The sequence below is a fragment of the Patagioenas fasciata genome, chromosome 5 (genome assembly GCF_037038585.1).
Source record: "Patagioenas fasciata isolate bPatFas1 chromosome 5, bPatFas1.hap1, whole genome shotgun sequence".
NCBI classification, from domain to species: Eukaryota; Metazoa; Chordata; class Aves; order Columbiformes; family Columbidae; genus Patagioenas; species Patagioenas fasciata.
The window spans coordinates 30,689,569-30,702,062 of NC_092524.1; the positions used below are offsets into that span (position 1 = coordinate 30,689,569).

At 44.5% G+C, this 12,494-nt stretch overlaps 1 protein-coding gene across 5 annotated transcripts in view; it reads left to right on the forward strand.

Moving 5' to 3' along the window:
- MAPKBP1 (mitogen-activated protein kinase binding protein 1) overlaps window positions 1–12,494 on the forward strand; it is a 101,777-nt gene that overhangs the window by 18,940 nt on the left and 70,343 nt on the right. For all 5 annotated transcript variants that reach the window (XM_071809196.1, XM_065838072.2, XM_071809199.1 and 2 more), the window contains exon 3: window positions 11,026–11,117. In XM_071809196.1, the coding sequence (XP_071665297.1) occupies window positions 11,026–11,117 (92 nt within the window). The remainder of the gene's footprint in view (window positions 1–11,025; window positions 11,118–12,494) is intronic.

Consider the following 12,494-nt stretch of genomic DNA (forward strand, 5'->3'; position numbering starts at 1 on the left):
CTTTTCCAGAAGACTGGCATGTTTGCATTCCTGGCAATGAAGGCTGAGTAGGTACAGGAAGATCTAGAGTTACAGTTTAGAAATGGCAGTTGATGACTTTTAGAAGAGAACTGCTGTGCAAATCAGTGGTGAAGGATAAAAATAGATTGATGTAGCGTGGGGCATTATGTGTGAATGAAGAAATCACAAATGAATTTTAAGTGTCACCCAGGCAGGCTGATTAAAAGGCTTTTCTTTACCCTGCATAGCTCTGGGCTCATGTGTTTCTACTGTTGTTCTCAAGGTTCACCACCAAGTTCCCTCCGAAGCTTCACACAGACAGTGCACGGATCCATTTATACCAAAAAAAAAAACCATGCTGGTGAGAAGAAATGAAAGAAGTCTGGGAAGGGAATTGTAACATGGTGCTTTTCTTGAAGCCACATCTCAGTGCTTTCCTCCTCTGGCTCCCCTTGGCAGGGTTAACTGTGGGGAAGGCTTTCTGCGCCCTCTCTCGCAGTGTATCTTCTCCGTGTCCAAGTTTAGTTTGAAAGTTTGCATTGTTTATAGAGTTCAGCAGGAGGTGATTTAGGATGGAGCTCCTCACCACGGCAGTATTGGTATTAAAAACGCCGTGTTACAGCCTGTGTGTTTGACTTCTCTGGAGTCAGGAGTTATGTGAAGCTGCCACAGTTTTCTTGGAGTGGATGCCCATCTTTGACACAAAACTGTGGACTTTTAACCATCTGTATTTAGGAGCAGGCCCAGCTCCGGGCCGGGGCTGTGGGGAGGGACTTTGGCAGAGCTGCAGAGGGAGCAGTCTTGCCAGCCCTTGCCCACATCCCTCTTTGGCTCTTCTCCTTGTTCTTGTCTCTGGCTTCTCGTGAGTGCTAATGCCTGGGCGAAAGAGAGGGGAAAGAGCCTTTCCTATCTGGGAAGTGATGATTAACGATGAGAAACAGTGACCCTTATGCCAAGAGAACCACTTGTTCCTGCCTGATTTCAAACCCTTATATGAGTAACTGAAATGCTGCCCAAGGGAGCTGTATTTACCTTTTTTTTTTTTTTTTTTAGTACTTCTTCTCACTGAAGCACTTTCTTTGCCTATATTCAGGCCCTGTGTGTGGATTTGGAGATGACTGATATGTAACACTACCAGAAAGTCAAAAGTTGTTTCCTTTGTTCTCCTCTGTTGGGACAGATTGATGGGGGAGCATTGCAAGTCTTTGTTTGTACCTAATACTCTTACAGATAGTTCTCTGTGTAGAGGAAGGTGGATTGGTTCCTTTTTCTACTATGAAGAAAAAAATTGCTGGACAAATTGCCTATGTGAGAGAGCAAAAGCAGCCCCTATGTAAAGTCTGGTATCTTGCTCACTCTCTTTCCTTATGAAAAAGTAACGCATGTTTGCAAATTGAAAAAATCTGCTCCTTGTGAAGAAGTGATCCTGCACAATTCCAGGTCCCGAGAGCTCAAGGAATGGCTTCTTTGAAACCTGCCCACACAGGATGCCTCTTTCTGTTGTGTCCCATAAGGCTTGCCTGCTTGTGGAGCTGGTCCGATTGACTCCATGTGCTGATGCTTAGTCTGGAATAAATCAGGATTGACTCTTTATGTGCCAGCAAACATGTAGCCTGTTTGGTACAGCTTTTTCATTTTTAAAGTACACATTCATTACACAATCTTCACAAACTTTGCTTACATCAACAAAAATAATTCCCCCACACCAAAGTCAAAATAATATCATCACAACACTGAGAAAGCTGGATGGTTTACACAGGGTCCACCCCTTGTTCCTTTACCACATTTGTATCTCTGAAGGTTTTGTGAAATCTCATGAAAACCTGAGTCAATGTCTCTAACCAGGGTTGATAAGGTTACATGTGCCTTTCCTCATCCCTGCAGTATTTTAGAAGAAATTGGACCTTGGGGTGGGGGTGGAGAAGAGAAAATGGGATCAGGCTGGCGTTAAGTGAAGAAGCATAAAATAATTATTTCATGATGGCTAGGTCATGCTGCAGAAACTAGTGGGAAATTAACCCTCTATGTATCCTCTTTGGCAGGCCACACAGACACTTGCAGATATGTGTTGCTGTCAGTTTTGAGTTCCCTCCCTATGGTTCCTGGTAGGAGTGCTTTTAATAGCCTCCCACCCACTTCCCTGGGGCTATGCAATGGTATTTATGGCCTCCCTGGGATTGCCTTCCTCCAGGTGCATGAAGAAGAAGGCAGAGTGCAGATTCAGCACGTAGCTCCTGACAGCTGGGGCTGACGGGTCAGGAATGCAGTCCTGACAGCTGGAATTGGACTGAAAGCAGACTGGAAGCACGGTGGGGAGGCCAGGAGGGGAGAGCAGGCAAGAGAGGCTGTGTGGAGAGATGGACAAACGCACACATGCTGTGTGCATGCACATGTAGAAGGAGCCTGCAGGGACCTTAGATTGCTCACGCTCCCTTTCTTCCACCTCCGTTGTGTTTTGTTTCATGTTCTCTCAAATGCCTGCAGCATTTTTAATAAATGTGTGTGCACACCTTTGCACAACTGTTGTAGTGACACCTGGCAGAGCCATCAGAGCTGAGGCTCAGGCTTTCCATTAAAAACGCCATCCCTCATCCCACCTCCGCATTTATGCATGTTTATGAATGTGATGTAATGCTTCCTATAACTCAGCGATTCAAAAGCTGTGGGCAAGTTGGTTTCTACCCTTGCCACTCTTGTGCCAAGGTGCGTCAGTCATAATTTGTGCCATGGGAGATGGTTCCCTGATGTTCTTAAAGTAGTTAACCTGAAATCAGATTGCCTAGAATTGGCCACTGCGTGTTACAGATGATGATGTTCTGGTCAGGGTTTCTTTTCTATTTTTTTTTTTTAAGTATAAGAACTGGTCCAGTGGTCAGACATAGCTCCGAATCTTTTCACCCCATGAATGCTACTTCAAATTGAGTGTTAGCTGGAAACACCTCGAAATGTTGCAACAAGGCTGTGCAATGGTTTGCGTGAAACCAGTTTGATGGTCTTGGAGTAGTTCCTGGAGGGTCAGGTAGGCAATTGGTATGAGTCTGCAATGGTGGTGGTGAGCAAGGCTTGTGAGAGTCACTGTGAGAGACATGGAAGCTGGTCTGTCAAGGCAGAGACATTCTGAATTGGTCATGTGTTGGAGCTTGGCTTACTACTGTTGCTTTTGCAGGTGGAATACTTATGGCCTCCAGTCTTGACAAGACAGTACTCTTTGCTAGCAATGAGTGCTGAGGGACAGAAGACTCGGACTGGAGAGGAGGGATAGGGTAGAAAAGCCTCTTTAAAAAATATTTATTAAAGAAAAAAAATGTTAAAAGTGTGTATACTGTGTGCACATACAAAAGCAGGTGGAGGCATTGGGTAGGTGAGGGACAGAAACCAACTGTGGAGCTGAGTGTTTTTGTTGTTTGTGTGCTCTTTTAAGTCAGACGTCCCCTGCAGTTAATTCCATCCACTGCTCTTCAGCCCTCCTTCCGCCAGACCAACAACAAAAGACCCAACTCCTGAAAAAACAAACAGGCAGAGGAACCTGGACCAAAGCCAGACCTTTGCATGTCAAGCTCAAGTGCAAAATGAATATTTCACAGCTGTGTTTTAAAGCCCTGGAATGAAGACTTTGCAGTGGAAATGCTGACAGTGTCTTAAGTAGAATAGTATACTGTAATTAGTGTTGTGTGTTTAAGGTGCCAAACGAAGCAGAGCAAAATGTGAAACTTAAAGCCTTTGTTTTTCTGCAGCAGTAACAGGAGGTCAGACAGCATGTTCAGATGGTGGATTAGAGCCTACAATGTGTGCGCTGGTCCCCAGAGGTTAAACATGCTTCTTTGTGGTGGGGCTCAGGAGCAGCAGAAGAGATGTACAAACAGGGCCAGCTGTGAGATTTGGCGTGCTGGATCAAATTTCCCTTATGTAAGAAATAGACAGCTATTTCTTAAATGCTGACACTCACAATGTACAGCTACGATGCATTTTCACGTATTGGATGCCAGAGTGCATTGAAATGACTTTGTTGGGTTGCAGCATGGAAAACATGTTGGAGTGTGTGCAGTGATGCTGAAAGCCCTGGGAGCAGAATATAGGGAGATGGACCTGAAAAGCACAGTGCTGTTGTGAAACATGGGCCCACTTTTGGAGTTCCCTGTGGCAGTGTATTGCCAGGACTTGGGGTCTCAAGTCAAGCTGTTAAAGCAATATTTTTTTTTTTTTTTTAAAGGCAAAAATAACAGATGATTATGTAGCCACTCATCAGACAAGATAGTAACTGATTACTTGATGTGCTAGGGAAGGCTTTCCAAAGGAATACTCATGGATTATGTATCTGGGATTTCTGTGTCGACCACTTTCTCAGCAACGTGTGCCTTTGCACATACATTATTAATATGCCCACATTCAGCCAGGAGAGGGATGAGGGCAGGCACATTGTGCAGTGCACGATAGATGAACTCTGATGGATGTTGTCTTTTCATGCTGACTCGATCCTGCTAGTTAATTAAATGGATTCAAATGTTAACTGTGTTATACACAGGCCCATGGGAAGGCTTTTGAAATAGAACTTGTCTGCATGTGGGCATTTATTGAAGTAGCCATTCTGGAGTGGAATGGAATAATTGTGCTGCAAGAACTCCCGCTAAGGTTGCTCTTGTTCATGACTAAGTGCTCACAAAAGCATGGAGAAGAATGGGGAAGTTGAAATCAAACTGTTGATTCAATAATGGGGTTTCTTTTTCCATAGGGGAGCAGAGAGGAGAGAATGGGGGTAAGTTTCCAAGTGCAAAGCAGCAGGAGTTCTTATCTGTGACTTTGAGTAGAGTGACCTCTTTACTGCTGTCTGTAAATGACCTTAGATGTCAAAAAGGTGTATAGAGTGTAAGATATCAATGGGAAAAAAGAATGGAGAACAAGCCAGAAGACTGTATTATTCTGCTCTAAATGCTTGCTGTGACCACACCTTGATAGCTGTTTCCTCTTTCATCTTGGGAAGGATATAGTGGACCTGGAAGGAGGTTCACAGAAGAGCATCAGAGCTGATCAAAGATATGAAATGGTTTTCAGGAGAGCCGTGAACTGAGTAAGTGAAGACTCTTGTACTTGGAACATAGATGACTTGGGGGTGATAGCATAGCTTCTTACAAAATCATGAGGCATGTAAAAATGTTGTGGGAATTGACTGTTCACTGTATCTGTATAAGAACTAGGACACACCAAATGAAACCGATAGAAGTCAGGTTTAAAACAAGCAGTGAAAGACGGTTCTTCGTGCAACATGTACCAGGCTATGGAATTCCTTGCCAAAAGATGTTGTGAATGCTAGACTGTTAAAGACATAGTGGTTTTAAGTTCATGGTAGAGAACTCTACTGAAATAGGTTAAAAACTGAGATATTGTTGGGTTTGAGACTGGGAGATTGACAGAAGGTGAGAAAGAATCAAATTTGCATTCCCTGCTCCTAAACTTTATCCATACATTTGTTTATAATACTTTTCTTTCTGACTTTTTTCCTTCACTTACAGCTGCAAATGGAAACAGGGACCAGGGCTGAAGTCTGGAACAGAGACATCTGCTTGCCAGACAGGGTTTTGCCAAGCAGTAGCCTTCTGCCTAATGCCATAGGTACTGTGGCATATGGGCAGCCTTGTACAGTAACACCGGTTTTCTCCCCTTGATGGCCTTTTTGAGCACTGGAAAGTTGCATGTATTCTCTCAAATGCTTTGCTTCTTTAGTTCCATACCTAAATAAATTGCATTTGTTGAGAATGATGAGTTTTTGGGCCCAGAATAAACATGGATAGTATCAGACGGCAGGAGCTGAGGTGATCAAGTCAGAAAATTCTTTGATTTCTCGAGCATGTGAGTGTGGGGTAGAGGGGCTGAAATACTACTGAACCCCTGCTTAGTCTTCTGCTGGCTTGGGGAGGGTGATGGGGTGAGTGGCAGCACCATTCAGCTTACAGTTGAAACTCCTTAAGAGATGTCTCATGTTAAAAATGGCTTTCTCTGGAAATTGTCTTTTCCTCCCTTTCTCTAAGGTGAAGCCAGACTGCAGAAGTCTGATGGTGGGCAAGCAGACATAGACACAGGAGCTCCCAGTCAATAAAACAGCTGTAGGGAGAGCACCTGTGAGCTCAGGTCAGGCAGGACAGTCATTGTAACTTGGTTGTCCCCTTTGGCACCCGTTCTGGTGGAAATCATTGCTGCGCTTGGTGCGTTTACTATCACTTTCTAAGAGCGTGCTGCCTAGATGTGCAGGCCACAGCGTTTGCCTCCTGTACCTGCCGCCTGGTGCAAAGGGATGCAAACCATGGGAAGGAGGACAGTGTTTGCAGGGTAGTGAAGCTGGGCTGATCCTTCAAGGACTTCTGTGTTGTTCTTTTAGCAAGTGGAAATGATTGCTTGTGGTAACTTCCTCAGAACAGCAGAAGGAGCTCACGCAAGTACGAAACCTGCTCTCCGAGAGCTGGGAGCAGCTGGTCATGTATCTTGTTTCCTGAAAAGACAAGCACGTCTGGCAAGGACTTTTTAGACCACCCTTTCTGAAAGGATCATCTATCTGCACCTCAGTAGTAAGGCATGGCATGGCTTTGTCACACGAGTGTGGGCCTTCCCCTCGTGCTGCGTGGGACTGTGCCTGAGGGAAGCAAGGGCTGCTCTCAGATGTGCCCTTCAACTTCCAGGTGGGATTGGGCTGCAGCCAAGCCTCTCTCCCTGGGAGGGCATGGCTGCCTTGAATACCTGTCAGTGTCTTGAGTCCTGCAGCCCAGGACTCTGCTGGTCTGGTCCTAGCAGGTGTGGGACCTATCTGACGGTCTTGCAATCTGACATGGAAGGAACAGGTTTGGTGATCTGCTTAGGCACTAAAATTTCTTTACATGTTGGTGCAACTCCAAGCAGCCAAATTTAGATTTAAGCCTGTAAAATGGGTGAATATCAGTTTTTGCAAGACAGGTGTTAGCTGCGTAGCTGATTCTAGTTTTGGTGCCAAAGAGTGTGTATTGAGCCTTCAAATTTGAAAAAGGTTGACTTTGAAGTAATGAGGATAAGGTGATTACAGGTAGTGTAGTTGCAATGCAAAGTGAGCTGCGTTGCATGCGAGTCGATTCGGTAACGCTTGAGAAATCACTTAGAGAACCTTGACTGAAAGTGCCAAATATTATTAATAGAAGCCTCGTAACAAATGTGGATAGCCAGCCTCCTCTCTGTGCCTCTCATCTGGGTGCACAAAATGACAGGTTTAGTCTTGCATTTGTGTCCAGGCTTAGATGAGGGTGGTGAGGTGGCCTGTTGATCACATGTGAAGGCCAGAGCAAGGAGCGACATGTCTGATGGCTGTGGGAAGCAAATTTGTCCAACGTGGGAGCTATTGGTACTGAACATGGTGTCTCAGGTCTGCAGGGGGAATTCTCCAGGTCCTGTGATTATCTCAGATCAGACTTGGAAAGGTGTGGAAGGTATTTCTGAGTGGGATGTGCTGAAGAGGCTTGTCTGAATGGCAGTGGTTATGGCCATGTAGGACTGGGAGGCTGTGCTTGCCGCAGGAGGAAGTGGGTTCTTACCTTGTTGTAAGTTGTAACTTCAGAAGTGGGATAGTGGTGGACTTGTATCAACAAATTTGTTCTTTGCTGACAAATCTGAATTCTAGTTTGGGAAGTTAAAGTCAGTGTACTACTGCCCTAATTGACTATATGAATAATTTCTTTGTTTTAGCTAGCAAGTTGAGAGGAATCTATTTTGTACTGCGTGGTTGCCTATTGCCTATTGCTTTTTTTCTGTGAAATGTTTTTCATTCTTCTGTCAAGTTTTGTGGCAAGTGACTATGTCCTGCCCTCGTGTCACCTAGTCTGGAGGTTGCTCGTTGGGATAAAGCTGTGGTGTATTGTGGGCAAGGTGATGGGAGTGGAGGTCACAAGTATTGTAAGATCAAATTTTAAATTTGTGTGTACTCCTTTGTGAAGCAAGTTGGTTTTAATACTCAAGAATTATCACATGGAAGTGTTGTAAGAGCATCCATTGGATAGGCTCATGGTATTGCTTTTCAGATTCTTTACATTGGCAAGGTATTACAGCTAAGACTAGGTGCAAAAGGGGGGAAGTCTTTTTCAGAAAATTAATGAGTCTCTGGACACAGGTATCTGTTTCTGTGGTTCTAGGTCCATCAATGCCAGTGGTATGGCTTTGATAGCTGTTGTCTTTTTCCAATGGAATAAGTGATCTGTTGGAGGCCAGAAGATGCTCGCTGGCAGTAGAATAATTTGACCTGAAGACTGAGCGACTCCTTTTGTGTCAAGCTGTGTGCCGAACATAGGAGAAAGGTGGATGTTCCACCTGCTGGCATTGTTACAAGTAGTCTATTGGCAGAGCGGCATGAGGCCTCCACAGAACCTCGAGTCCGAGAGGAAGCTGGAGCAAGTATGATGTTGTCCTGTTTGTGGGGTGAGAGTGCCAAATGAATCAGTTGGTGCTCTTGCTCAGTTCCTCTCAGTCTTAAAGACAAGGAGGGGACAGACCTTCCCTCACCACCAAGTAAAGGGTGGGTTTTAGAGGTACAACTGGATTGATGTAGGTGCCAGTAAAAGGCAACTGTTTTTCTTTTCCCTGGCTTTGAGCTTGCTGTGGCTTCCCCAGGCTGGCAAACAGAAAACAAAAACTACAACATGTTTCTCTGCTGGTTTTTGCCTGTGGGGCAGGCCATTGCCATGCTGGTGCTGACACATGGGAAGTGGTGGGGGGTGGCATTGGGACAAGTGGGATGAGGGAGGAAGAGATTGTCCCGTCCAGAGCAGGCAGCTGTAAGATCAGCTCAGCTGTGGTGTCAGACTGCATGCTGATAGGCTTGGTAGACGTCCTTGCAGAGCAAAAAGGTACCGGTTAGTGAAAGCAGGCTGCTGAATTGCTGCTGAATAGCTGCATAGCCAAGGTCAAGATATGCCTTTTAGGACAGTTCCAATTACAGCCAGCCTGAGCCAAAGCCTGTGCTGAGCAACCTAAGCACAACATTGCTAAATTGATGTTTGCTGACAGCATCAAGTAATTGGTGCCTTATCTAGATCGGAGCAGTTGAATGATACATGCCTCTTCCACTTCCTCCTTTGCTGTAGGAATGTAGTTTCTGTAGGAATTTAAACCTCTTTTAGTTTGATGCGTTGGGAACTGCTGATCTGAGCTGGAGTCTCAGCAGTAGAAGTATTGAGTTCTTTCTCTGCATTTGTGAGGCTGCTTTAAAAAAAGTGTATTTTGAAGTATTGTTAATGAGCCTGGAAGAGTAGACATCCCCCGGTCCTCCCTTATTCCTTCCACCCTCAACATTTTTCTTCCAGCATTAGGTTAGAACAAAACTATTTCCTTTTTTACCAGTGGATCAGTAAATGCATTTTTAATTGTATGTTCTTATACTTAACAAAAATCCAGTGAAGTTTTGTAAAAGCCATGTTTCCAGAGATACTAATTTTGCAAGGGAACGGGACAATTTGATGTTCCCTCATACCACCTCAAAATATCCAGGGTATATTATTACTAAAAGGGAAAAAAATACCAAGTTGTTCCATGGACTGGGATATGAAATCTTCCACTTCCCGTGTCACTGGTTTGAAGACAGGCCAAATTTGAACTAGCTGAAGCGTGGATGGCTCACTTTAAGTGGCGGCACTTCAGCCCTGCTTTACATGTTGAAGCAAGGTGGTTCTTTGTGTGGGGTTACTTCTGTCACCTTCGCTAGAAACCTGGGCCGTGAGCTCCTTGAGACCTTGTTTCTTGAACTGAACTCCTTGGGTCCGGTAAGCTGCATGTCAGGGTGGCATGGGGAACCTGCCCTGCCCCTGCCTTTTGTGTACCATGTTGGTATAAATACAAGATGTTAATCTTCAGGGCAGCTATTAAAGATAGTAGTAATTATTACATTAGTAACTTCTTATGCCACGTCCATGCCCTTAAGGCCTTAAGCAAATATAACTTAGATGATGATAATTAAAAACAGAAGACTGTGACCCAGTAAAATCCATGAGTTTGGCAGGGACAGCAATGCTGGGGAGGAATGTATGCATCGAATATATAATAAATAAAATCAGGCTGTGTGAATGTAAAGGAAAGAGAATATTTTCGTGTCGGTCAAAACAACTCCAGGGCTGAGAAATCGTTTGTGCTCAGAGGTTAAATCCTTTCATGCCACAAACCAGATTTTGTGCAGTGTAATCTCACTGCAACCTTTTGCTTTGGTGTAATTGCTAAATTCTGATGCTTTCTCTGACGGGGAGTGCTCCCCAAAATATTGTGTCATGTCCATCTGTCCCTCTCGTTTCCCCTTTTGTTTTTGCTTTTCCCAGCTTCTTGCTACAGAGGCCTGATTATGAATCTTCTTGTCTTCTGAGTAGCTCTTCCTAGTTGCATTTATTTTCCTAAAAATAGTTGAGGTCTTTGCTTGGAGGGGAAAGAAAACATTTTTGGATTACTGTCTTTTGCATGGGTCATTGGTATGTGGGCTTATGAACCCAGTCATGTAAGCTATTCTGTCACTTGAGATTCCTGGGGAGGGCTGCCCTGGTCCATTAGATGTGGTTTTCAGTTCAAGCACTGTGGGGAAAAATTGACTGTTTAGTTCCTAGAGCTGGGACCAGCCTGAACCATCTGTGATGGATGGAGGATAATAGGTCAACCTGGAAATGTTTTTTTGGGAAAGAGCTCTGGAGAAAGTGGTTTGCTGCTCTTGTTGGGAAGATGAGAATCGCTGGGCAGTGAATATGCATCTCAACTTCTCACCAGTACTGCTTGCAGTCCTCTGTCCTTGCAATACTTTGCAATGCTCTGGAATAGACAAAGTGATTGATAACTCCTTCTCTGTACCCCAGCAGTATTTTACTGTACCTATGTTGAAAACTGAATAGGGTTGCTTCTGTGCCTGACTGCTTGTTGGTGAATTTCTAGGAGCTGTGATTCTTCTCGGTGCCACTGTGAACCAGACCGTCAGCATCTGTGGATGGGTCCATTTGAACTGCACTCATATTTCATGATACTTCTTTTTTTCTTTTTCATATGCACTAGGTGACTTTGGAGAAGGTGTTGGGGATAACTGTGTCGGGAGGCAGAGGATTAGCCTGCGACCCGAGAACTGGCCTCGTTGCTTATCCAGCAGGGTGAGTCACTAACCACGTTCTTCAAAGCTAAGATAAACCAGCACTGATAAATCAACATAAAGATTCAGAGTATTTCTACTATGGTCTTCTAAAAGGAGGCTATTTACCTCTCTTTTATCTTTTAAAACCAGGGAATGATGAGACTCTGCACTATTAGTGTAAGTGGCAAGGGAGAGGGATTGCATTTTACCTGTCAAGTTTTAACAGGATCCCTTTTAATGGAAATGCTCTCCTTCTTCTGTATCTCAGCTGTATGTTAAGTTGTGGGCTTTTTAGCTATACTCCATAGTGTAGTGAACTTGCACATAACTCCATGCAAAGCTCAAGCCAGTGAGTACCTAATGGAGCAGGTGATGCTTTCAGTGAATTGACGAAAGCTTTCTTATATAAACCCTGCAATTTATGACCTACCACGTTTCTCATCCAAATGCAGAGACAGATTTCAAGCTGCCAGTCCCTTCCATGTGAGTTCTCGGGAGTACAGTACATATCTCAACCAAATAGAGATATCCAGAAGGAGACTTTGATGGACAGCAAAGAGCTACCGAGAGAAAGTTGATAGCTGAGGGTTGGAGAGGTGGCTTTGTGAGTTGCATGTTTAGCAAAACATAGACATCTGGGAACAGATCCTGATCTCGCTGAAGGCAGAGCTCACCCAAAGGGCATGTACCTGTGGAGGAGCAGAGCATGTCAGAGTTTCTGGTCTGTGGGATGGGACTTGTCTGAAAGAACATAGGCCCTGAAAAATTTCTGAGGGACTGTGAAAGAGGCAGGTAGAGGTCTCATAATAGATTGCATTTTGAAAAAGCTAGGGAGGAAAAATATTTTACCCTGCATGGCTGCTAAGATGGGGTATTTCTGTGGTGTAGATGAAAAGATATGGTACTGTAGTGGAAGTTGATTGGGAAGGCAGAAGAGTGACTCTTCATGAAAAACCTTTACTGCCTGGGGATACTCCAGCTGGCTGGGTTGTAGAAGTCTGTATGAGCTTGGCTTTTATTCTGAGCTAGTTTATTTTGCTGTTCAGCAAGCTGCAGGAGAAGATGAAGAGCAGTACCTCCAACTGACACTGCATAGGCATAGTCTTAACACATGAAAGCTGGAATTAGAAGAAAATAACTTCCACAAGAATTATAGATGGAATTTTCCAGTGTACAAGAAACAGGCTAGCCAACCTTAAGGATTCTGTGTTTGTGGCCAAAATGAGAGATGGTGTCAGCAAAACTGTCTAGAAAATTTTGTCCTTTCTTATACCCTAGTGCACAGAATCCCACAATCTTTGTGGTTGGGTGGGACCTCCTGAGATCATCTATGCCAACCCCCTGCTCAAGCAGGGTCACTTAGAACTGGTTCCCCAGGACCATGGTCAGGCAGCTT